At 48.5% G+C, this 22,113-nt stretch overlaps 8 protein-coding genes across 8 annotated transcripts; 6 read left to right on the forward strand and 2 right to left on the reverse strand.

The window, feature by feature from the left end:
• Window positions 1-1,868: 1,868 nt before the first annotated feature.
• Window positions 1,869-4,263, forward strand: CNBN1260 (hypothetical protein; the record flags this gene model as incomplete). Its single annotated transcript, XM_766853.1, has 6 exons — window positions 1,869-1,968; window positions 2,033-2,140; window positions 2,197-2,812; window positions 2,913-3,434; window positions 3,490-3,629; window positions 3,683-4,263. The coding sequence occupies 6 exons, from the start codon at window positions 1,869-1,871 to the stop codon at window positions 4,261-4,263; spliced, it is 2,067 nt and encodes a 688-aa protein (XP_771946.1).
• Window positions 4,264-6,082: 1,819 nt separating this feature from the next.
• Window positions 6,083-7,909, forward strand: CNBN1270 (hypothetical protein; the record flags this gene model as incomplete). Its single annotated transcript, XM_766854.1, has 3 exons — window positions 6,083-6,454; window positions 6,505-7,775; window positions 7,828-7,909. The coding sequence occupies 3 exons, from the start codon at window positions 6,083-6,085 to the stop codon at window positions 7,907-7,909; spliced, it is 1,725 nt and encodes a 574-aa protein (XP_771947.1).
• A 3,139-nt stretch (window positions 7,910-11,048) lies between these two features.
• CNBN1280 (hypothetical protein) lies at window positions 11,049-12,820 on the forward strand (the record flags this gene model as incomplete). The annotated part of the gene is made up of 3 exons (XM_766855.1): window positions 11,049-11,128; window positions 11,203-12,327; window positions 12,388-12,820. The coding sequence occupies 3 exons, from the start codon at window positions 11,049-11,051 to the stop codon at window positions 12,818-12,820; spliced, it is 1,638 nt and encodes a 545-aa protein (XP_771948.1).
• A 906-nt stretch (window positions 12,821-13,726) lies between these two features.
• On the reverse strand, window positions 13,727-14,773 carry CNBN1290 (hypothetical protein; the record flags this gene model as incomplete). The annotated part of the gene is made up of 8 exons (XM_766856.1): window positions 13,727-13,866; window positions 13,928-13,961; window positions 14,020-14,056; window positions 14,110-14,173; window positions 14,233-14,304; window positions 14,360-14,378; window positions 14,430-14,608; window positions 14,668-14,773. 8 exons carry the CDS (start codon window positions 14,771-14,773, stop codon window positions 13,727-13,729), a joined length of 651 nt encoding a protein of 216 aa, XP_771949.1.
• Window positions 14,774-15,331: 558 nt separating this feature from the next.
• On the reverse strand, window positions 15,332-15,755 carry CNBN1300 (hypothetical protein; the record flags this gene model as incomplete). Its single annotated transcript, XM_766857.1, has 3 exons — window positions 15,332-15,347; window positions 15,460-15,564; window positions 15,661-15,755. 3 exons carry the CDS (start codon window positions 15,753-15,755, stop codon window positions 15,332-15,334), a joined length of 216 nt encoding a protein of 71 aa, XP_771950.1.
• A 218-nt stretch (window positions 15,756-15,973) lies between these two features.
• Window positions 15,974-17,336, forward strand: CNBN1310 (hypothetical protein; the record flags this gene model as incomplete). The annotated part of the gene is made up of 4 exons (XM_766858.1): window positions 15,974-16,137; window positions 16,183-16,604; window positions 16,644-16,993; window positions 17,052-17,336. The coding sequence occupies 4 exons, from the start codon at window positions 15,974-15,976 to the stop codon at window positions 17,334-17,336; spliced, it is 1,221 nt and encodes a 406-aa protein (XP_771951.1).
• Window positions 17,337-18,542: 1,206 nt separating this feature from the next.
• Window positions 18,543-19,476, forward strand: CNBN1320 (hypothetical protein; the record flags this gene model as incomplete). The annotated part of the gene is made up of 4 exons (XM_766859.1): window positions 18,543-18,731; window positions 18,781-18,849; window positions 18,898-19,162; window positions 19,217-19,476. The coding sequence occupies 4 exons, from the start codon at window positions 18,543-18,545 to the stop codon at window positions 19,474-19,476; spliced, it is 783 nt and encodes a 260-aa protein (XP_771952.1).
• Window positions 19,477-19,846: 370 nt separating this feature from the next.
• On the forward strand, window positions 19,847-21,880 carry CNBN1330 (hypothetical protein; the record flags this gene model as incomplete). Its single annotated transcript, XM_766860.1, has 5 exons — window positions 19,847-20,009; window positions 20,060-20,957; window positions 21,005-21,255; window positions 21,302-21,786; window positions 21,833-21,880. The coding sequence occupies 5 exons, from the start codon at window positions 19,847-19,849 to the stop codon at window positions 21,878-21,880; spliced, it is 1,845 nt and encodes a 614-aa protein (XP_771953.1).
• Window positions 21,881-22,113: the final 233 nt, after the last annotated feature.

Below are 22,113 nucleotides of genomic sequence, written 5' to 3' on the forward strand. Positions count from 1 at the left end.
GCACGCAAGTTCCATTAATGTCTAACGTCGTCAACATTGGTTTTCCTCCCCTTGTCCTTTGCCGGTCTTGAAGCTAATAATAACCACTTTTATCTATTCCCATTTGTCAGATCCAATAATAAGATCCGAATTTCACTGCGGTTATTCGCTTTCACTTCCTTTCTACTATTCCATGCATGTCCCATAATAAGCTGAACTCCGTGATGGATGATGGATGGTTTATGCGACTGGAAAATAGGACAGATCCAGAGATCTAAGACAATAGCAAGGCGGGAAAGACAGCGAGTAATAAAGACAAGAGGATGCAACGAACAAGAAGATAAAGAAGGTGGCATGGTCTTTCAAACAAACTCAAACGATGGTTGGTACGCACATTCTGTAGTATAATAGCTGCTGTTGCTCTGGTATGTTCAAACTTATGAGACTACTGTAAAATCCCGCTCATAGCTGGCGTATAATTTTCACCGCAATCTTAGATCCTCTTTTCTGAAGCCTTATTTCAGAATGCTCGTATCTTGTTTTTCCTCTCCCTCATTCTAGTTGAATTACCCTTCGAGCAAACTATCAAAGGCTCTTTGGTTTATACATAAAAAGTTGACGTTGCTGTCATCATATGAAGAATAAGAAGGTTCCGATCAAGGAGATTTTTTATCCTTTGGCAAATGACAATACACTTGAACAGCTAGACATAAATGTTGCTGCTGCATTATGACCTTGTGGCTTGGCGCCCACACACACATCAGTGTAGTTGAACCAACATGCAACGTCTTTCATTGGGCAAATGTGTCACCACATGAAGCAAAATTTCGAGGTAGGGGCATGTATATGCAGAAGGAAAGAGAGAGGTATGCAGTAAGCAATATGTAAAATACTGCCACCACGTACAGTAAGATGACGACAAACGACAGACTGATTGATGGAGGGATACTATTAGAAGAGGACAGAAGAGGAAGAAAGCTAATAAAGGGCGACGTTGTCGTTGCTCCTGGTGGTTGGTGTCCGCGAAACCATAGCAGCGTTACCGCGGATATATCGGACTTGCTTGTGGTTCGGGCCTATCTAACTATTACCTGGTGTTTACTTTCTTTGACTTCGTTTACTCTCCTGTGACCTGCAATTTGCGAATGAGGCTTTGTAAGAAAATATTATATACGTATGCCAAGAAGTTAGACTGAGATGCAAGACGTAAGGGCCGCTAGGCAACTATTTTACTACATCGATCCGATACGGCCTACGAGAACGATGATGAGTTACTATCATGAGAGTGATCGCCGTTATGATTTGATAGCTCCAACTAACCTGGATGCCTGAAGGACAACGAATTGAAGGGTATGGTGAGAGCGGAGCAGGGATATCTATTTGCGAGATTGGTTGCTGTTGCACACCTCGCATGCATCTTCTTTTTTGTTCTGCAGTACGTAGAGGTTTGCCACCGCGTGGCCCATGCTTCATTCCTCCACCCGGAAAACAAAAACAAAACGCGCCCCCTGAATGTTTCATGTTCGCGGCGCATCATCACCTACCTACCTTGACCGGCGTCTGAACCAAGTATCGCCCCATCACTTCCGACTTTCCGCTCCCTTTGGTCGATCATCCCTCACATTCCCAGGTCGCAGACTCCCAGCTCCCCCGCAGCAGATCGGGTGGACACCTTATATCTCAAAATCCTCGTGGCATCCATCCGACGCCGTCCGCCAGCAACAACTTCTCGAGCGGACCCGGATACGAGAGAGCTCATCGTACGCCAAGTTAGTATAATATATTACCGCGTAGCCAGTCCGTAATTCATAACCTCTAGCAAATAGCAAGCGAGTTAATCCAATTGTGTACTCGGCATTGAGGGCCTCAGACGCTGAAACGAAGTCATAATGTCCGTCAAGAGCCTATTAGCTTCGAGCTACGGCTCTATTGAGAACCGACGATACTCTTTAGATAGAATACGAGGGGAACTGAATGCTGTAGTAGAAGGTAAGTAATCACCGTACCCCCGTAATGACCATTCGTTCACTTGTCTGCTGCACTGCTGTTATAGCTCTCCCGACGCAAGTGCATCCAGCTGAAAGAGAGATTTACCTGAACGACATTCTATCCGACCTGCATCCGAAAGAAGAAGCAATATGGAGGGATTGGCCAAGCGATGGTAAGCTCATCTTGTGCCTAGAGAATATCAGAATACCGCGTTTATCAAGAGCGTAGTCTACCTACTTGCCCTCACGGCTGTCAAATGCCTCGGACGAAACCCCATTGGATCAGAAACCCTGCTCTCAAGCCATCACATTTCCACTCTCATGTTTCATTCAACATTACTATCAGATGATTCTGCGACGTTTCCGACCGTCGTTGCCCAGTCATCAACGTCACCACAGGCTCGTGAAGCCTTGAAGATCTTGGCCAACATGCTAGTTCTTCACACCGCCGGACGTATCGAATTCTTCAAAGCCCGCGGAGCTATAGCGGTTGCTCGCGCTTTGTCCGAAAGTTCTACACAAGACGAGAATGATGCAGCGCATGCGGAAAAGCTGTTTTTACTGGGGAGACTTGGATTTTTGGTCACTGTGGAAAGGGCTGAAGCGGCGAAGCAGATGGTAGATAACGAGGTGGTGGATGCCCTCGTGCAGGTGAGACTGTCCATCTCGTCCAAGACAGAACTAACGAAGGAGCAGATTTTCATGTCGGCCTCTGTCTTACCCGCTTCTTTCTTGTATCTGAGCGAATTGCTCAAACTGACGAACGCATTACTTCAATTCTATCCTTATAAACAGCCCTCTGATGCTACAACTGGTGTTGATCCTTGGGACGAAAAGTTTGATTAGTGAGTAATTGTTGTTAAACAGTTCAGTTCTGATCTTATCTCTAAGCCTTCTTTACCCTCTTTTGCGCCTTTTTTACGCTACTCCAACGGTCGATCTTAGCCCGCCACTTACCCACATCATGAATACTCTGCTTTTGATACCGTTCAAAACACGTTTGTTACCAACATGGGCTTCGGTCCCTGAAAGTCCCGGTTCCCTACAAGTCAACAGTCCCTCGAGCCCTTCGTCCACAATGAGAAATATTCTCACCAAGCTGGGAAACATAGCTTCACCATCCAGCCCTCGCAAGTCTTCGGCCGGCTCACTTGCCCCGCCTGGTTCTAGGCCGCCAGCAGGTGGTCAGAGATCCGCACCAAATTCACCGCGAGGTAGTTTCTCGTCTTCGAGGCCTGGCTTTGGTGCGACATCCGATCATTTCGCGCTATCGTCAAGGCTTCTGAAGATCCTTGACCGGTTCTTTGAGGCATATCTACCATACCCTAAACGGCCGGATGACGATCTGCCTCATTCACTTGTACTGGATGAAATACTTCCTCCGTTATTACTCTTAATGACACGAGCCACATGGGGTTTGGAAAACGTGCGGTTATCGATCAAAGAAATTTTATTACCTTCCTCTCTGTAGGTCTGCTCTCTGGTGGATTTTATCAAATTCAATTGACGTTTTATGCTGCAGAGACCGCTCATCAGAAGCAGGGCCGCTTGAATCCCGCAAGGGTTTACTAGGCAACATTCTGCGTTTAATGGCTTGTGCAGGTCATACTCAAACAAGAAATGCTGCCGGAGAGTTGATGTGGGCAATCTGCAATGGTAATGGTATGTTTAGATTCTCCCATATTTTACAAGCAACTTTGCTGAGCTTCGGACAGCTTCCGATCTCTGCGTAGAAATCGGCTATGGCAACGCAGCTGGCATACTGTTCCAAAAAGGGCTCACTGGTCCACCATCGGCAAAGGTCGAAGAGATTGACCAGCCTAATCCTTCGCAGACCGTGATGCAAATAGCCAAGTCATCTAATCGCCGATCAGACGTCCGGTCGCCTGTAACAACTGTCCAGCCGGCTACGCCTTCTTCTACGTCGACATTCAGCGCCGAAACTTTGAGGAATCCAATCACAGGTATTGAGAACGGTAATCAAGCGACAGGTGACCTGGACGAAATGACTCAGGAAGAGAAGGAGCGCGAAGCAGAAAGGTTGTTTATTTTGTTTGATAGGATGGAGAAGAATCCTGTGATTAGCATGAAGTCAGGGGATGACCAAGACGGACAAAAGAGTAAGGCTCAAGGGCTGAAGGATATAATGAGAGAAAAGTTAGAGAGTGGGGATATGGAGAGATGGGATCGCAAGGATGAGCAAGAGGAGAGACAGAGATTGGAGGAGGAGGCGCAAAAAGACGAAGAGGAAGCTTTCCGGGAGCTTGCGGCCTATAAACGACGCACTGGAAGGTAGTAACCTTACAGATATAATCTATCAATCAGAGACATTGGGGCCCAAATCGTTTTCGACTGTGATATTTGGTTATATCTTGTGCCTTGCGTAAAAGTTGTCATGCTATATGTGACATATCCGTACTATACAATGATGTCTACTCCTTCATGGTCTCGTCGGCCGCCGCATTTGCCCGTTCTTGGATGGCCGTTCTGTAAAGCGTCAGCCCACTGACACTATCTCAGTGATACGCAACACACCTCAATTGTTTTGTAAAGTCGTCATCCACATCATCATCGTCCCAGTTGTCTTCCCACAAATTATCGCTAGGACCGGCAGCAGCTTTCTTCAAAGCGTCTTGGATATTGCCATCATAATCTGCACATGGAAGTCAGCAAAGTCAACAGTATGTCCATTCAATCTGTATGTACCTGTGGCAGGAAAATCCTGAATTGTTCGATTAGCATCACTCAAACTTGACACTTAACTTCTGGACATACTTCAAACTCATCGTCATCTTCCAAAGCACCGAGCTTGGGTAAAGGCTTTTTGTCCGGTTGGGCGTTGGTAGTCGAAGATCCGGCAGTAACTTCTTCCTTTTTCTCTGCTAAGTTCTTCTGTTCTGACATGCTGTCCTATGCTGAAATCTGCACTTTGTTGGAAGTTGGCGTGTTGCAGCTTGAGCAATGCTTGCTCTTGCAGAGCGCCAACGACATCATGTACAACAGCAGCCTGGACGCGCAACCGTCGGACTCCGCCACCATGGACTAACGCGCCACTAACGGCACCAGAAACTAAATCCGAATCCGCTATAGTGGAAAATTGTTTACTCATAGACGTCATCCACTGACAGTCCTTGTGCTAGGGTTAGAGCTTCTGACAGTGAGGAGAAATCCGAGTCGAAGCAATTGCTGATTGCAAAAAATATCCTACACGTAATGTCCATCGTAAGGTGTGACATTCAATTTCTGGCAAAGTACACTTTGATTGTACACTGAGTTTTACATTTTTTTTGCAGTGTAGCTATACATGCAGCAAAATGGTCAAACCCCCGATCCCTTACGAAAACATAAGCTGCAGCTTCTTCACTGATTCTTCGGACGTCAAGACGAGACATCATATGACTGACGGGCGTTCTGTGGGCGCATGCAGGTAGTAGTAAGAGGGTTTTTGGGACAGAATTGTTACCGACGCAGCGCAGCAGTCACACAACTGCAGCCACAGTTACTATTAGTATGCAATGCCAGCTGGTAGCAGAAGATAGCTCAACTGCCTGTAGCTGAACAACCGTGTTATGCTGCCTATTATCCGGCTCCACCCCTCTTTGCTTCCTTGTTGTTAGACAGACTTTACAGCCTTCTTCGGAGGGCAGAAAAATAAAGCATATGCTTTCGATGATTATTATTATCTAGAGTTCTTCTCAGGCACCCGTTCATGATATCCACGTAATGCGGAGAAATCGTCGGTATTTCATTCTTGCAGCAGCAGCAGCCCCAATTAATTCTTTGCGCGTGGTGTCTGCGCCGCTGCTCGCTGCTCAAGTTGGCCATTCTCTTCCTTCTTTCATCTCTCTCTTCTTTCTTTTGAAGCCCTACTTTTTTCATACCACGCCCCTCTACAGTCTCTCAGCAGCCTCGCCGCTTGCCTTATACCCTCTGGGCGATCACTCGCTCCCGAGTCTCTCGTTCTTCTTACGGAAAGCATCCGCGCGCTTTGAACGCCCGGCATAAAAGAAATCAAACGTAATACCGCTTTGGTCTTGACGACGTTCCCCATTCCGCAATTTTGATCCACCTGTTGTTACTCCGTTGTGACACTTTCAAGAGTGGTAAAGACCGAAATGGCTTCCACGCTCGCTTCAAACTTCCTTATCGATCCCTCACCGCCAATTACTACGTCTTCCTCTCCGGTCTCTGCCTTTCAAGTAAGCCAGGCGCCTTATACGACTTCTGTTTCACCACCCGTACAACATCCCGGTGGCAGACTCACAACACCATTAGCGCCTCCTCCCCCACCACCTCTCCACCTGTCGTCTCATCGCCATGGACCTGGTCCAGAAAGACAGATCAGATACGCCGGGGCTGACCATACACTTGGGCCGACCTTTAGCGAGGAGGAAGATGGAGATGATTCCGCCTTCATTGCTGCAAAGATGGCAGCTTTAGGTCTGGACCCCAATGGTGTCCCATACAGTCAAAATGGCTATTCAGGGGTAAGCAACACCTCTTGGATTACTTAGACACGGCTGACAACTTGATTCAGTCTCACAATGCTCGAGCTCCTCGCGCGAAACGGTCACGCACCCCGACAGTTATTCGATTGCATGATCAATCGGGATACCAGAAGCATGCTCAGCAGGAGGCTCTGATTAGCCTTCTCGCACATCAAGGTTCGTCGGCACAAGTTCGCGAAGCTTTAGCATTACTTGAGCTTGAGCAGGCTCAGCAAGCCGCAACCGATCGTCACTACCATACTCAGATGATGGCTCAGAATAATGCGCGTTTAGCAGCTCAGCGACAGGCAGACAGGCAGGCGGAGTACGAGAAACAGCTCTATGTCCAGCAACAGATGCAGCAGAAGCAGTTGGAGCAACTGGCCATTCAGCGTGAGGCTACGAAGAGACAATTCCAGCAGCAACAAGAAGAACAGTATATGTTCCAACAGCGAGAGCAACGCTTGCAGCAACTTCATCTCCAACAGCAGCTAGCTGCTCTTCAGACGGACTCTTATGTTGCTCAAGCTCAAGCTCAGCGTCAGCGCAGCATTCTTGGCGCTCAGATGCAAGCGAATCTCCAGGCTAGATCCGAGCGAGCCGCCCAGGCTAACTGGGCCATGGGAGTAAATGAAGCGGATCTCAAGGCCCGATTCGAGTCGGCTATGCCCGTAAGGAGTCCAATCCGTGAAGATCACTCCCGTTTTGAAACCGCTCTTTATGGCACGCGGGGCACTTCTACCTCTTCTTCTGCTAGCGGTAGCCCTAATACCCCTTCCTGGCCCTCTGCTCAGTCTTCTTCGCCCACAAAGTCGATCTCGGGCATTGCCGAACCAGTCTCAGTTCCTGTTTCTTCCAAGGCGGCCCCGGGTGGACGTTTCGCTCAGGCTCGTCTTGCTCTCGCTGCCTCTGGTACTTCCTCGTACGGCACTCTCACTGCTACCTTGTCTAAGAGATCTTCCTCTGAGGACCAAACCACTTTTCCTGTGGCTGAAGTGAAGATTCCCCCTGGTGAAGTGTCCCGCACTACGCCTGCCTCCCCCATCACTCAGCAGGCTCGTCAGTCGGTCGGTCTTGGCCTTGGTCGCCCGGCGGCTTCTGTTACAACAGCTGAAGCAAAAATAACCAGAGACGCGGTTGATGCTGCTAGTGCTAGGATTTCCAATGTCGCCTTTGGCAGACCTCATTCTTCCGGAAACAACGACTCAAGGTCTTCCAGCCAGTCTATCGGATTAGCGGTGAAGAAAATCTCCGTTGCTCGTCAGCCTTCTGGTCCTCCTGGGGACGTTAAGGATCTTGGTGACAGAAACTTCCAAGCTCGGTAGGTCTTTTTGTAACCACTATCGAGCCTCACATTAACATTTGTGCTATAGTATCCGAAAGCAAGCAGGGCTCAACCTCGGCATGCTTAATCGACGAACTGAATCTCCTGTCGAGATCGCCTCCACCGCCTAGGCTCGGATTTCCCAATTTTATTTCCCACTTGATTGCTTTAATAATGTACAGTACGCCTGTTTGTATTTGATTTAATGGGAGGTTGCTAGGAGCAACGATGAGAAGAGCAGGGACACAAGCTGTTGGGACTGTTTTCGCGAACAGCATCGCTGTCCTTTGGAGAAGAAAGAAAAAAGAATGACGAAATCTTCGTCGGCATGCCCGTTGGCCCATTCATTTCCTTTTGTATATCAATACCTGCCAGTATACAATAATTACTATGTTCGTTGTAGGATCAGACCAAGAGTTGCTTTTGTGATGACATGATGTTGAACATATCTTCGTGGGTCCAACAGACAGCAAACCGCGAGTCGATAGGTGTAGAGGACATGATCAATGAAGGAATACGGAATGGACATGATTAGTGAAGGAATACGGAAAACAAAACAAAAAAGCTGTTTCTAGAACACAAGGTAATGGATATCCATATTTATACAACCTTATAATTATGCTACGCTATTCCAATGGGAAAGTGGATGATGTGAAGATGCTGTGGGTGTGAAATCTGAAATCTGGTTGAATGGTATCTAAACAGCGGGAGCAGGTCGTCGAGCGGGCTCGATACCCTCGGCAGCGCTGAATTGGGCCTTGCGGCAGGAGGAGAAAGAGTCTTTGCATGAAGGGCAAGTGTCGGTGTTACTGATCATCTATGACGTCAGTGTCTGACCTTTTTGATGAGATGTAAGAGCGCTGCTTACCCAGTGCACTTCAAAGCAACACAACCCTTGCCCTCACAGACAGAACAATCAGAAGGCTGGGTGGTGCACCCATGAACCTCAGACTTGGCACAATCAACTTGAGTTTCCTGCAAATTGGAAGCAATGGTCAGCGAGCGGCAAAAAGAGATAAGGGTATAGAGTAGACTTACGCCACAGAAGTCACAGTTGGAGGGGTTTCCAGAGCAAGTCATCGTGCTGATTGCGTACGTGTGTTTGTAAATATATGTAAAAGGGGTGCTTAAGTGATAAAGCTGGTATCTCTGGGCCGTAAAGAGAAATTGGTTGAGATGGGTATGCAACTCGATGAAATATAACGCTCCTTTATACCTTGAACTTCGGGATATTCAGGAACGATGCGGGATAATCAGCGCGTCGTGAGTGGTCCATTATCGGGTCGGACCGTGTCGCGTTCAGCCAATGAGAGCTCATGGTATTGTCAGCGGCTTGAATCGCATAAAAAGCAGACACAATTAATAAAATGATAGACTCGACATAAGAAGCCCCTCGACTGGTGCTTGTCATTGGGTCATCGAGAGGTGGGGGGCGGTGGGTGAGGGGGGGCGCCTCATCGGAAGGGCCTGTTGTATTCAGCCTATTACAATGGTTGATTAATAATCGTAAAGACTGTTGTTAATAATTAGCCCCTCTTCATCATTAATTATGTTATTATTATTGGCCGACTATACCGCCTCCTCGCGTGACCATCACGTGAGACCACCACCACTATCACCACTCCGATCTTACCTCCACTCTTGAAATCTTCTTCGATGGACGAACGAACAGTAGGACGAACCGTAACAAATTGATCCTCGATCCACACCATCACTCCGGTAACTTGTGTCAATCGGTTGCCACCATCGAGCAGTTGATTGATTGATTGACTGACTGAATGACTGGACACCCATCTCCTGTATCAAGACTGGGACCTGAAGCTGACTGAAAGTGCAACCTTGATTCTTTGCTGAAAGGGAATGATGGTACTTTAGTAGGCGAGAGAGAAGTATGTGGCCATAAGAGACACAAAATAGTTTCCAAAACTTACTACACATTACAAAAAGGAATTATGGGGGTTTCTAACTGTCTAACAGTCGTAGTGGACGTTTAAAATCAACCTATGAAAGGTTACTCTTCTAATAATGTATAACAGCACCGTTGTCGTATAAACGTTGGCGAATGATTGTTATTATTGTAGCTTCCTACATACCCATTGCTGATGAGAATCTGATTCGAGGGACTTACAACGAGACGATTGTATCCGAAAGGTATGCATATTATTAATCCATGGGTGCGGAAATAAGCAGTAAGCGAGCAATACCCTTGAAAGAACAGGACAGAGGCGAGGGTAAAACTTGATTTGGCCGAAGCAGAAATACACTATTGCGTGTGTAGATTTACCTACAAGGCTATATCATTTAAACTGCACTATTCACTTGTTGCGGCCGTGTCAGGAAAACTCATCGTCGAGGAGAGCCGCGGGGAAGCCAAGTAGTTTGTTGTGAGCTCATGTCAATTACTATCGATCACTGATGTAATTGACGACGGCGAAAGGTCGAAATTACGAGCTATACTGAGAGCGGCAATAATTCCGCTTGACCTGTGGATTTCTAAACGGAGAGAAGGGCACAATTTATACCTAGGGTGAATTGTATAGTAGAAAATTCGAAAAATGATAAATAAAGCCTGAAAGCAAAATCAAAACCTACTCTAGGTGGTGGTGGTGCGCCCCAACGCCACCTGCCTGTACTTTTGGCGTAACCTTTGATGATTGGAATCTGAAATGGACGGAGCTCTATGGACTTTAAGGTTTACTCTTATCCTGGAGTTTACCTTGACCCTTTCTTTAATTAGTAGCTTTCTTGCTTCTGCCGAACCTTCGTTCGCGGCCCCCCGCAATTTGTATTGTTGTCACCCCGTTCTTCCCGAATCTTCGTCCCACTCGTCCTCCGGGTTTCAGTTAACAACCTCCTCCAAGCTCGTCTCGACCATCCCTGTAGAATTTGTTGACCCGTGCCATCCTCTGTTTCTAGAGTTATACTGAACTGTATCGTCCATTCTGGCCTCATCTTATTACTCTCTTTGGCTTCACAACCGTCTTTTCTTTCTTTTGCCTCGCACTCACCCGCCTTCCGCTTAAGCGAAGCAGCAGGTAGCCGTTAGTAACTACGAAGCTTTGAAGGCGACTTATTAGACTGCTGCAAACCATAGGAGCGACAGCAGATCGACTAGAGTCTACAAAACTTAGCTTTTTCGAAATATAGGCACTGAATACCCCAAAATCTTGTCCAAAAACCTGCTTGCCGCTCAAAGCTGGAGCTGCTCGCCAGGACAACGGGTTGTACGGGCAAGAAATAGCTTAAATCCTGGATTGAGGCATTCCAGGCATGGATGCGAATGATTGCGGAACTGAGGAGCCAAATGTTTACATGGACGAGAAAGAAGTGCCTCGAGAGACAGTCAAGTTGTATGTGAACGCACCACCGATTGTGCTTTAAAAATGCTGACATTCATGCTTTCCCACCTCACACCACCCCACAGCCAAGCTATCTCTGAATGTCCACAACACTTGTCCCTCTATGCTAGCCTTGCCGAGCACAGCTTACAAACCCCCCAAACATTCCCTCTAGACTTTTCCCTCCAACCGCAGGAAACGGATCAAGATGAGTCAACCCGGACAACATCCACACCCCCTCAGCCTATCAGCCACCTGGCTGCAATAGATGCGGACAAGAGCCATCATGTTCCTTCTCAGTCCTCTTTACTATCATCATCCCCTCCCTATGCAGGATCTCGATTGGGACCAGGGTCTTACAATTCACGCAACTCTCCGCCCTCCCGTGTGGTGCCCGTGACAAATCTACCTACTGTAGCATCATATCAACCAACGGTATCTCGTGAATCTCAATATCCTCGCTGGCCTTCCCCAGGTTTGCATGAGATACAGCCTCCCAACGGACGGCTGTCCGCTCATCAGATGCTTCTTCTCACTCCCTTCGGCGGGCAGCTCCCGGCGACAGCCTTATCCACACCAGGAGGTTCGTCGGGAATGTCGAGAGTATCTTCAAATGCAAATATCCCTGAGGGACTTGCAATTTCTGCCGGTTTCCATGAGAGGTCATCCGCTGGCTCATCAATATCAATGAAATGTGGCAGAAGCAATGGTGGGAGCTTGATGGAAGTTTCATCAAGCTCTATGGGTTTAGGTATCAGTACTGGAGCTGGGGCGTTGGACATGTCTAAAGATATGTCTTTGACCCCGATGAGTCGTTTACCCACAAGACTTTGCCAGCCTCTCAGTGCTGGCTCTGATACAATCCACCCCTCACCACCGGTGTCTGCGTCCGAAAATTCTCAAGTTTTGCTATCACGGCAAGGTAATGAGCGGGATCTAAAGCAGGAGCGCAGTCAGTCGCCCATATCGGGGACAGGGATGAGACATGATCCAGGGGTAGCAGACAAATCTGCAAACAATTACGATGTCGACGGAAGGTTACAGCTTATGCCCCCCACAGTGGCGATGACCAGGTGCAATTCACTACCGGTCTTGACACTGAGAGAGTTGCAAGCAATTCGGGAAAAGGACGGCGATTCAGGAATTCAACGAGGTGGTCATTGGGCTTGGGTCAGTAGAGAGGTGATAGTGGACGAAGATGGCAATGAGGTGTACGTAGAGTTGTTCATTCTTCTTTTCTCTATCAAAGTCCTTGCTTATACTATTGATAGGATTGAACCTATTCCTCAAGGAACCATCTGTACCGGCCCCACTACTGTCATCGCCCCTCGGAGGCCGTCATTCACAATTTTCCAAGATCCTTTTGCTGGCGGTCCGCTCTATCCGAGCGCACAGCCATATATACCTATTGCAACTTCCTCCGACTGTCGTTATCCTCCTGCATACCTTTCCAGGAGAATGTCAGAGATGCCCTCTGTGGTATCTGATGCATCTGCGTGCGGGTTAGATAAGGATACTCGACGACCGAGCATGCCTGTCGTTCTGGAAGTGGGTAGGAGGAGTAAGGGATCGCCACATCTCCAGCCGTTACGCAGTCATTTGTCCTATACATCCACGCCTTCCTTCACATTTGCCCATTACCAGGGTACACGGCGACTCAAAACTGAGATCAGACTGAGATTCGTCGGTCCTGAATCAGACTGATACCATTTAATGTTTATTTATTTGATATCCTTCTGAGACATGTATCACTATGATATCAGCTGACATCGAACTATTATCAATGGATCGATGCATATATTCATCAGTATGCTCCCTGCTGTCTATGTACAGATACTTTGCTATTGCATTACAATCACATTCCTCATACAGAAGCCCAGATTAATTCTGAACATCCCCCTACCTTGCTTCATTACCGCGCCTACTCAGGTTCGGTCGTCATCCACAGAAAGCAACAAGACCTTTCAGCTTGTAATACTGTCTTGTCATTCAGTCCGGCTCAAGATCATCCCAGACTTGAGCGATACAAGTCTTCCGCAGCGAGATCGACCGGCATGGGTTTGAACATTGTGCTTTTGCCTGCTGATGGAAGGGCTGCAGGGAGCGGCACGACATTCTCATCATTTTACAACGATAAAGCCACTGAGAGTCCAAGGATTGCAATAAGGAGAGAAGCAGTCCCCGAAGGGCAGACAGGGAAAAGAATAAGTATAGCTGTTGTGGGACACTGCCTGGGCTGAGGTTGACAAAGTCAACCTACTAGTTGGTGCCAGCGATTTTCTACCTGTCATTGTTGTGCCAGTATCTCTTTCGACCCATCCCTCGCCTGCTCCAAACTACCCTGCCGTACCGCCATAAGAACACTCCTTTGGTATCAGTCCGGCTGCGTTACCTCCTCGGGTTAAAGTTGTCGTTTATGACTGACAGGATATACGCATGGGGCGGGAACTGTGGCGCAGTGTCGAGCATGCAATGGTCGCGGTTCATGCTAACCATAGGATTGATGTTACCCATGTGGTAAGTTCAAAGGACTGGAACTTCATGATGATCTGAGCATAAGGAGTAAAAGGCTGAAAACATGGGATGTAGGGATGCATCTAGGCGCATAATCTACTCCGCTTTCTTCTCTTGTTCAGCGACCTTTTGGCCGAGCAGTTTTGCACTGACATTCCTGACGTTTTGTGCCGCCCTTTCTATACCTCCAGACTGGGCCTTCTTGTACAAGGTAAGAGCAGTGTCGAGGTTACCGGCTAGATGGAAAGGAGACATTAGCTGTAGGATGGATGCGAGAAGCAATACTGATAGACATACTGGATTCGAGAACGGCCGCAAGGTTGAAAGCAATCTACAAGAAGCGGCGTTAGATGCCTGACTGGATGTACCTACGGGGTTCAACGGCGTACCTCTGGGTCTTCGGGTGACAGTTCAAGTGCCTTACTGCTCGTCAAATGGCCAATGAGCGAATGTTTTTCCATAAACCTCCCAATACTCACGTCAAGTGCTTAATAGCAAAAGCCGGTTTAGGTGGCTTGTCAAAGATGTAGGCCGAAGCCAAGTCTATTGGATCATAAGCCTATGTCCACTCCGCTACAGAATTTTGGGAGCTGACGACGTACTTGTGTGAGCATCAGCGGAGGGTTGGAGAGCGAGCGATTTTTCCCAAGCTTGAATCGCCGCCTCCTTGTTTTCTACCCATCGGTCAACTTTCAATCCTCCTCCTGGTACTGTCTGTCGTGTGCTTACGGAGGTGATATTCACAGTTCTATCCACTAAGATCAATCACTAAATAACAAGAAGACAACAAAACACCTACCGCAAGGTTATGCCATCCTTCACTGGTCTCCTTCACCTCGACACTTTCCTTGTACAAGTTTCGAGCGGTAGAAATGTCACCATCTTCCAAAGCGCGAGTTCCAGACTCAAGCAGGTCTTGGGCTCGGGTAAGAGAAGGGTCAATAGCGGAAGAAGGGGATGGAGATGACGTCGCATAGGCTGAATGGAGATTTATTAGTTTATTTGTCGTAGCCATGGTCTGATTGGGATTGGTATACCTCGGAATGAAGGACCGGCAACGGGGCGAGCCATGAGGGGCCGGGGAATGATGTGGGTGCGGGCGAGCCGGGAAGAGTTGAGCAGGGATCGGGCGAAAGAGGCCATTTTGCTGCTATAGTGTCTTATGGGATGGAAATAATAGCAAAGAGGACTAGTAAAGTGTATATGTACAGAATAGCAGAGATAAGCTACAATTTCAATGGATCGAGAACGAACTTTTGGATACCGTTTTGATTTTCGACGACGCAACAAGATGGTGGAGGCAGATTTCCTCCACAAGCAAGCCGCAACCTACAAGTACAACTATTTTTTAAGGTCGTAAGGTCTAGCGTCAAGGTACAAGGTCTCCTCCTATGCAGCATCTCAAAACACGACAGTTCAAATGCTGTGGGTATAGACGCTTTCGGGATATGCGTATAGAGCATTGCGTATTTCAACCACTCAACCTGCCCACGACTACAATTGTCCCACCAATAGCAATCATTCCGATCCCCCATCTCGAAATCCCTCGTACCACATCAATTGCCAACCTTTATGAGGACCCTATCCAGGAATTCTTAAACGATATCACGCTTTCCACATTAATACACAGCTCAATCTGAGACACCAATAAAGCTTTTATGATATGCATGTCGCCGATGCCATTTCCACCAATTCTCCAGCCTAACCGGACTTGTTACTATCACAATCATTGTCAGCATCTTCCTTTTCAAAGGCTATGGCCATTCTCTCCTCTACCTCTGGCAGCATCACATTCTTCCCTCCCATACAAGTCCCAGAGTAATACTCACAGGTGGTAGTAAGCGGCGTAGAAGGGGGTACCGAAGCCGAGAACACCGAAAGTGATGATCTTGGCGGCAAGGAAGTACTTGTTGGTAACGTCAGTGGGGATAGTGCTACGAAAAAACCACCCATAGAGTCAGTCCCCAATATCCTCTGAGCAACTCCTCCACATGTCTTTTGAATCCTGCAGAAGTACAAGGTGGACGCACTGGTCGACGACGTTCTCAAAGTGGACGGATCGGACCTGCTGGGGCGTCTTGAGGGTCCTGGCGGCACGGAGGGTGGATCGAGCGAGGAGGGACATTGTGGATAGTAGGGGCGTTGAGGATGACTCGGCTGTGGGATGTAGGTGCATTCTTGGGACAAAAGGTGGGTCGCTGAGTGGCTGCTCGGAATGGCTCGCGCGGAGATAAGTGGAGTTCCGCGATGTGGCACTCCAAGACGCGTCCAACTATAGATAGACGTTAATGTCAAAACTCAACAGACGCGTCAATGTTCTCATAACGTCTCTTCCGAAACAAAATGAGCAATGCTCTGCCAGAAAAGAATGTCGTGCTGAGGTTTCCTCCTATGCCGAAAGGGCAGGAAGATATCCAGGAAGAGACATATCAGCTCTTGGAGCTGCCTCCGGAGCTTCTTAAAGAGGTGGAAGCGTTGAAAGACAAGGAAGATGGACAGGTTTTTCCGTAGGTCATATATCAAGCTCACGATGTCAGCTAACGCAACAATAGTCTCACGATAAAAGGCAGACCATCAGACGATGCTACGCTTTGTACTGCCGATTCGACATTTCTCCTCCGTACAGTGGGCATTTCAAACTCCCTCCTCGTTTGTCTACCACCATCGCCCAACGACCCATCCTATACACTCACCACTGACGAAGAAGATCGACCTACTCTGCAAATAAGAGATATATGCCACCAGGTTCTCGAGTGCGTACCCGTGGCCCCAAACTTGGAGAGGATTAGAACGGTGTTAAGGGCTTCCGCTTGGGAAGGGATGGGGAGCGGGGGGTTGGGAAAGAGGAAAAGGGAGGATGGAGATGGACGGAAAGTGAAGAGATGGACAAAGGAGCAGTTACGGAGTGTAGTACAGGCTAGTGAAGCTGAGTTGGAACAAGGATTGAAAGAGAGGAATGTGATCGAGGTTGACGGTGGGTTTTGATTTCCACAAGCTCAGACTGACGTTTCAGGGCGCATGCTGTTACTTCCTTCCGTTCATTTGAAGGATTTCCTAAACATTCTTCTTTCACTCCTTGCAATCAATTCCTCAAAGCCAGCCACTACGGCCCCCGCTCAAACTATAATCGCTGCTCTAGAAGAGTACGATGTTCCTCCTTCTATATCAGTACCCGCCCTCAATCTGTTTGGCACAGTGGAGGACGGACAGTGGACGGCCAACGTCGAGAGGATGGTCAGGGAAGTAGGTCTGGGTATTCTCTGTGCGGTCAAGAAAAATAAGAAACGTGATGAATTTATGTCGGAATGGCAAGAGGAAGTAGGAGAGACATGGCGTGAATATACGGATCTCAAACTCCTAGAGGTGCGCGTCATCTTCTTTTTGATCAGTAAAACTTGTTGCCAACTGCCGTCTGCTCCAGGGCGAATACATCCTTTCTCCACCTCCACCATCAGCGCTCTCATTCGCTTCCCCTTCACCATTACTGAGCTATTTCCCCCTCGCTTCCCTGCCTCTCCAACCGGCCGAGCGGTTCGCCGAGCTTTTCCTTACCCGCCAACGATGGCGTCCCGAGGAGATGGCTCCTTTTCTTAGAGGTCTCACGAGAGACGGGGATAGTAAAGGCAGGGATAAGTTGGTTGCCAAGTTTGTCAGGATAGTCAAGGAGAAAGATGGGACATGGTGGTATCCTCGCAGAAGTGCGTGATAATGATGGGTTTATACATGGAATACGGTATGTTGTATAAAACTATTTCAAGTGTGCTTGGTGATTATATGTTACGATTTGAGAGGAGGATCAAATGTTGGAGGAGGTCCTGAAGGTCCTTGGTCGTACGCGGCTGTTTTCATGATCAGCACAAGCATCCTCATCTCTCAAAAGAATACTACTCACGCAAGTCTTCTTCATCCCTTCCTCTCTCCTCAGCTCTGGATCTCTCTCCCTCAATAATCTTCCACACCGCATGTCCCGCCCCCTCCCCGACGATAATCTTGGCTTCCAAGACCTGGCCCGTGCCGGGATCAGGCAGCGAGTTGGATGACGGAGAAGGCAAGAAGGACATACGAATATGGTTTGCGGAGAATGTGGGAAGGTTGTAGGTGCAGGACCGGACGAGTGTCTGGTATTTGTCAGTGTGGTGGTGATTGCATGCAAAGCACGAAACGGATAGGCTTACATGGCCGATCTCGAGCGAGTTGAGAGTAGGAGGGGCGTCGTACCCCGGAGGCCCGTCATTAGAGCTTGACCCAGGAGCGTTAAGACTATCCGTCACGAATACGACCTATATCCCTTCCCATCAGAACCATCCTCCAGTCACTGATTGCCACGTTCTTTATTCGGGAGGTTACTTACACGCCGATCAGTTACCCAGAGTCTCCCTTTTGCACTTTCTGTCCGTTTCGGACCTTGAATCGTGGACGGGATATGGAGGGTGAGGGTGGCGGTGTTACCTTCGGTCAAAAGGTTCTCCCCTAGGACGTTGTTAGCCCATTTGAAGCTTCTCTCTGCCCTGGAATGGAGTCTGAGATCTATTTCTGGGGGGGCAAAAGGGCGAATCCAAGTGGCGAGAGTGGACTTACCTTGTAGGAGCTGGGGATTATAGCGATTCGTGAGCTGTACGGTGTTGACTGACATAGCCGCTATAGTTGTTGTGGAAGAAAGGGAGAGTGGTTATGTGCTGGCCAAGGAGTCAGTATGGATAGGGAATACGAGTGACTGCAAGAGATTCGTTGATGACGATTCCCACCTATAACGAGAGCCAAATAAAGTCACGTGACTCTTTCCTCACGCTTGAGTGTCGACGAAAGACTCTCCGCCATTCCATCGACCATCTCGCCCTGCATATACGACTGCCTTTTTCCATAGACACATCCATAATCAGCTTGCCATATCACCCAAGCAAAACGTATAGAGATGTCACGGCTCTCCCCGTTTCGACCACTCGCCTCTCTGTGTTCCGCCGGACCATCAAGAATATCTCGAATCCCTGCTAGGAAATTTGGGTTTTCGCCTTCGCCTTTGCCCGGACTTGATGGGTTCTCGGACGAAGCTGCAAATCCCGTTGTCAGGGATTCTCTTGTACCTATAGTGGTTGAGCAGACTGTGAGTTTTACTGGATGATCGGATATATTGTGTAAGCTGACAGAATCAGGCAAGAGGAGAGAGGAGTTATGATATTTATTCAAGGCTGTTGAAGGAGCGAGTTATCTTTCTTGGTCCTGTAAGCCTGGTGCAACGTGTATGGGATTAATCTGATGTGTTTATGTAGGTAAATTCCCAAGACTCTACGCTTCTCACTGCCCAGTTACTCTTCCTTGAAGCAGAGGATCCCAAGCGCCCTATCAAGCTTTACATCAACTCCCCTGGTGGTGTTGTTACTTCTGGCTTGGCGATTTACGACACTATGCAATACATCTCTCCGCCGGTGCATACTTTCTGTATGGGGCAAGCGGCGAGTATGGGGAGTCTGCTATTGGCCGGCGGCGAAAAGGGACATCGATATGCGCTGAAAAACAGCAGTGTGATGATTCACCGTTCGTCGATCTCTCGGATTTTTCCATGGCCCTAATCGCTGAATATCCCTATAGAACCATCTGGCGGTGCGCAAGGCCAAGCATCCGATATTGCTTTGCATGCCAAAGAAATCCTGCGTATCCGTGCGGCCCTCACCGACATCTACGCTGAGCATTGTACTCGACCTGGAGAAGAGAGGTCCGCTGCATTGGATAGGTTTGAAAAAGCGCTGGAAAGGGACTATTTCATGACCTCTGAGGAAGCGGTGGAATTTGGGATTGTGGACAAGATTGTGACGCAAAGGGGGAAAGAGGTGTCTGAGGAAGAAAAGTAAGGGCATGCATGATGAGTGGCTGGCTGCATGAGCGTGTCCGGGCGAGGCAGAGTCTCGCTGCTGGGCGACGCGCGTTCCTTTCATGGTGGATGTGTATGACGGGCAGGGGAAGCAATCAGGGATGTAACTGACGGTGGTCTGTGCGCATAGGGGGGGTCTTTGTGGCACGAGGCTGTTTCAAGTGGAGGTGTGTGGCCCGTTGTCCTTTGCTCGCCGCCGGTGGATCACACCAGCCGCCCATATATCTGCCGTCTGTCTCTCCACAACCCACAGCCAGTCTTCTGTACTACTAACAACAGCACCAAGTTGATCTTGGCCACACTCTCCTTACGCTCCTTTAATCTGACGTCCAGTCGCCGTAAACCCTGAAATGCTCCTCAACTCCCTAATCACGCTCCTCCTCGCGGCACATATCGCAACTGCCCACAGCCTGGATTCTCGTCACAGGCGTAGACATGTCAGGCGTGCGCTCAAAAGGCAACAGGAGTCAGCGGCTGGCCACTGGTCTACCTACGAGACAAGCACTTGGATCCGTACGTCCAAGCACGCTTTCGTCACATTACATAGTAACGTTCACACGCAGCCGATAACCCGTCGACAGCTGCTCAAATCGTTTATGAAACTGTCTATGTGACAGAAACTGTATGGGAAGACGGACCTTCCCCGACTGCCCCTCAAACTCTTGCTGAATCTTTCCCTACAACATCTGCAAGTGTTTCTGGTAGTGCGCTCACCGGGGAGATTGGGAACGTCAATCTCGTCGCAACCGATCCAATCACAAGCTCTGCCGCCTCAAGTTCAGTCGCAACTTTTGCTGCTTCTCCTATTGAAGTTGCTGCTGGTACGGATTCTAACATTGCTGCACTGAGCGCTGCCACCGCCATTACTGTGTCTCTCGACTCTAGCGATCTCGATGCCCAGATTGACGCCCTTGGCTTTACCATCTCTATAGGCGAAACGATTTCCATTGGCTTTGGCGGTGGTTCCGCCCCGACTACCACATCGTCTGCTCCCACTTCCACTGTTACCGCCTCTGGGGACAAGAAGGTCTTTGCCCACTTTATGGTTGGTATTGTCTCCACGTATGCTGTAGGCGACTGGGAGTCGGACATGCAACTCGCCAAGTCTAAAGGCATCGACGGCTTTGCCCTCAACATTGGTGTCGACTCGTATTCCCAGGAACAACTCGATCTCGCTTACCAGGCTGGCGCTTCTGTAGGATTCGACCTTTTCATCTCTTTCGATTTCAACTGGTACACCATTGCCGATATCTCTGGTGTGGCGAACATGCTTAAACGATACAAGGATCAACCAGCCCAATTCCGCGTCGATGACAAGCCTTTCGTCTCTACTTTTATTGGTGATGGATTTGACTGGAGCTCGGTGGCTACCGAGGTTGGAGAAGAATTGTACGCTGTACCTTTCTGGCAACCTAGCGCCGACAATGCCAACAATGCTGGTCTAGCTGGCCTATTCTCTTGGTGAGTATCTCTGTACGTGGATGCTTGGCTTTCCTAATCAAGTCTAGGGATGCCTGGCCTGGACAACTTGACAATGTTCCTGTCAATGCGTCCATGAGTGATACTCGAGATATTGAGTATCTCGGCTACCTTGAAGCTGTCGGCAAGACTTATATGGCTCCTGTTTCTTCTTGGTTCAGTACCCATTTTGGTGCAGAGGTTTCTTACTCCAAGAACTGGGTGTTTAAAAGTGAGACGCTCTGGAAGGACAGGTGGGACGACATTTTGCAGCTCGGTAGCCGTCTCAACTTTATCGAGAGTGAGTTGGTACTGCATGCGATAAGAAACCTACTGACCATGACTAGTTGTAACCTGGAACGACTACGGAGAGTCTCATTATATTGGCCCTTACAACACTGCCCACACTGACGACTCGTCGTCTGCCTGGGCTGCTGGCCTTGATCACACAGCTATGCTCGACTTTGCTGTCCCATATATCAAGGCATTCAAGGCTGGTGAAACAGCCCCTGTTATTGACAGCGAAATGTTGGTCTACTGGCATCGCCCTCACCTCAAATCAGTTTCCTGTGACAGCACAGACATTTGTGGTTCTAGGCCCACCGGCTGGGACTTTTTGGAAGACACTGTCTTTGTATCTACCATGACCAAGTCTGGCGGTATTGTTAAAGTTACGTCAGGTGGTAACCAAGCCGTTGTCCAGCAGGTGGACGCTGGCGTGCAGATGATTGAAGTGCCCATGGGCGTTGGAGAGCAGATTTTCGAGTTTACCACGTTCCAGGGAGGCTACGGGAAGACTACTTCCAATCTGACGATCAGTGCGGATTGCTGGGTAAGTTCTCCTTGTGTACTGCGAGCAATGCTGACAATCTTGTTAGAATGGCATCTACAACTTCAACTACCATTCTGGTTCTATTACTTGCTAAAGAATCACGTTATCTCGCTGTCAATCGTCATCCGGTGTAATCGTCCCCATTGGCACAGAATAATATCGCCTCTTATACCTCGCATTTTCACCCATGTATGGGCGGCGGACCCTCGAAATTTATTGTTAGTAACAAAAATCCTTTTTTTGATAAGTCCTTCGTTGTAGTAATACGTAGATGCTGGCGTCTGTGGTCGTATACATATCAAAATATCTCGTAGCCCAATGTAATAT

The sequence above is a fragment of the Cryptococcus neoformans genome, chromosome 14, assembly GCF_000149385.1.
Source record: "Cryptococcus neoformans var. neoformans B-3501A chromosome 14, whole genome shotgun sequence".
Lineage (NCBI taxonomy): Eukaryota > Fungi > Basidiomycota > Tremellomycetes > Tremellales > Cryptococcaceae > Cryptococcus > Cryptococcus deneoformans.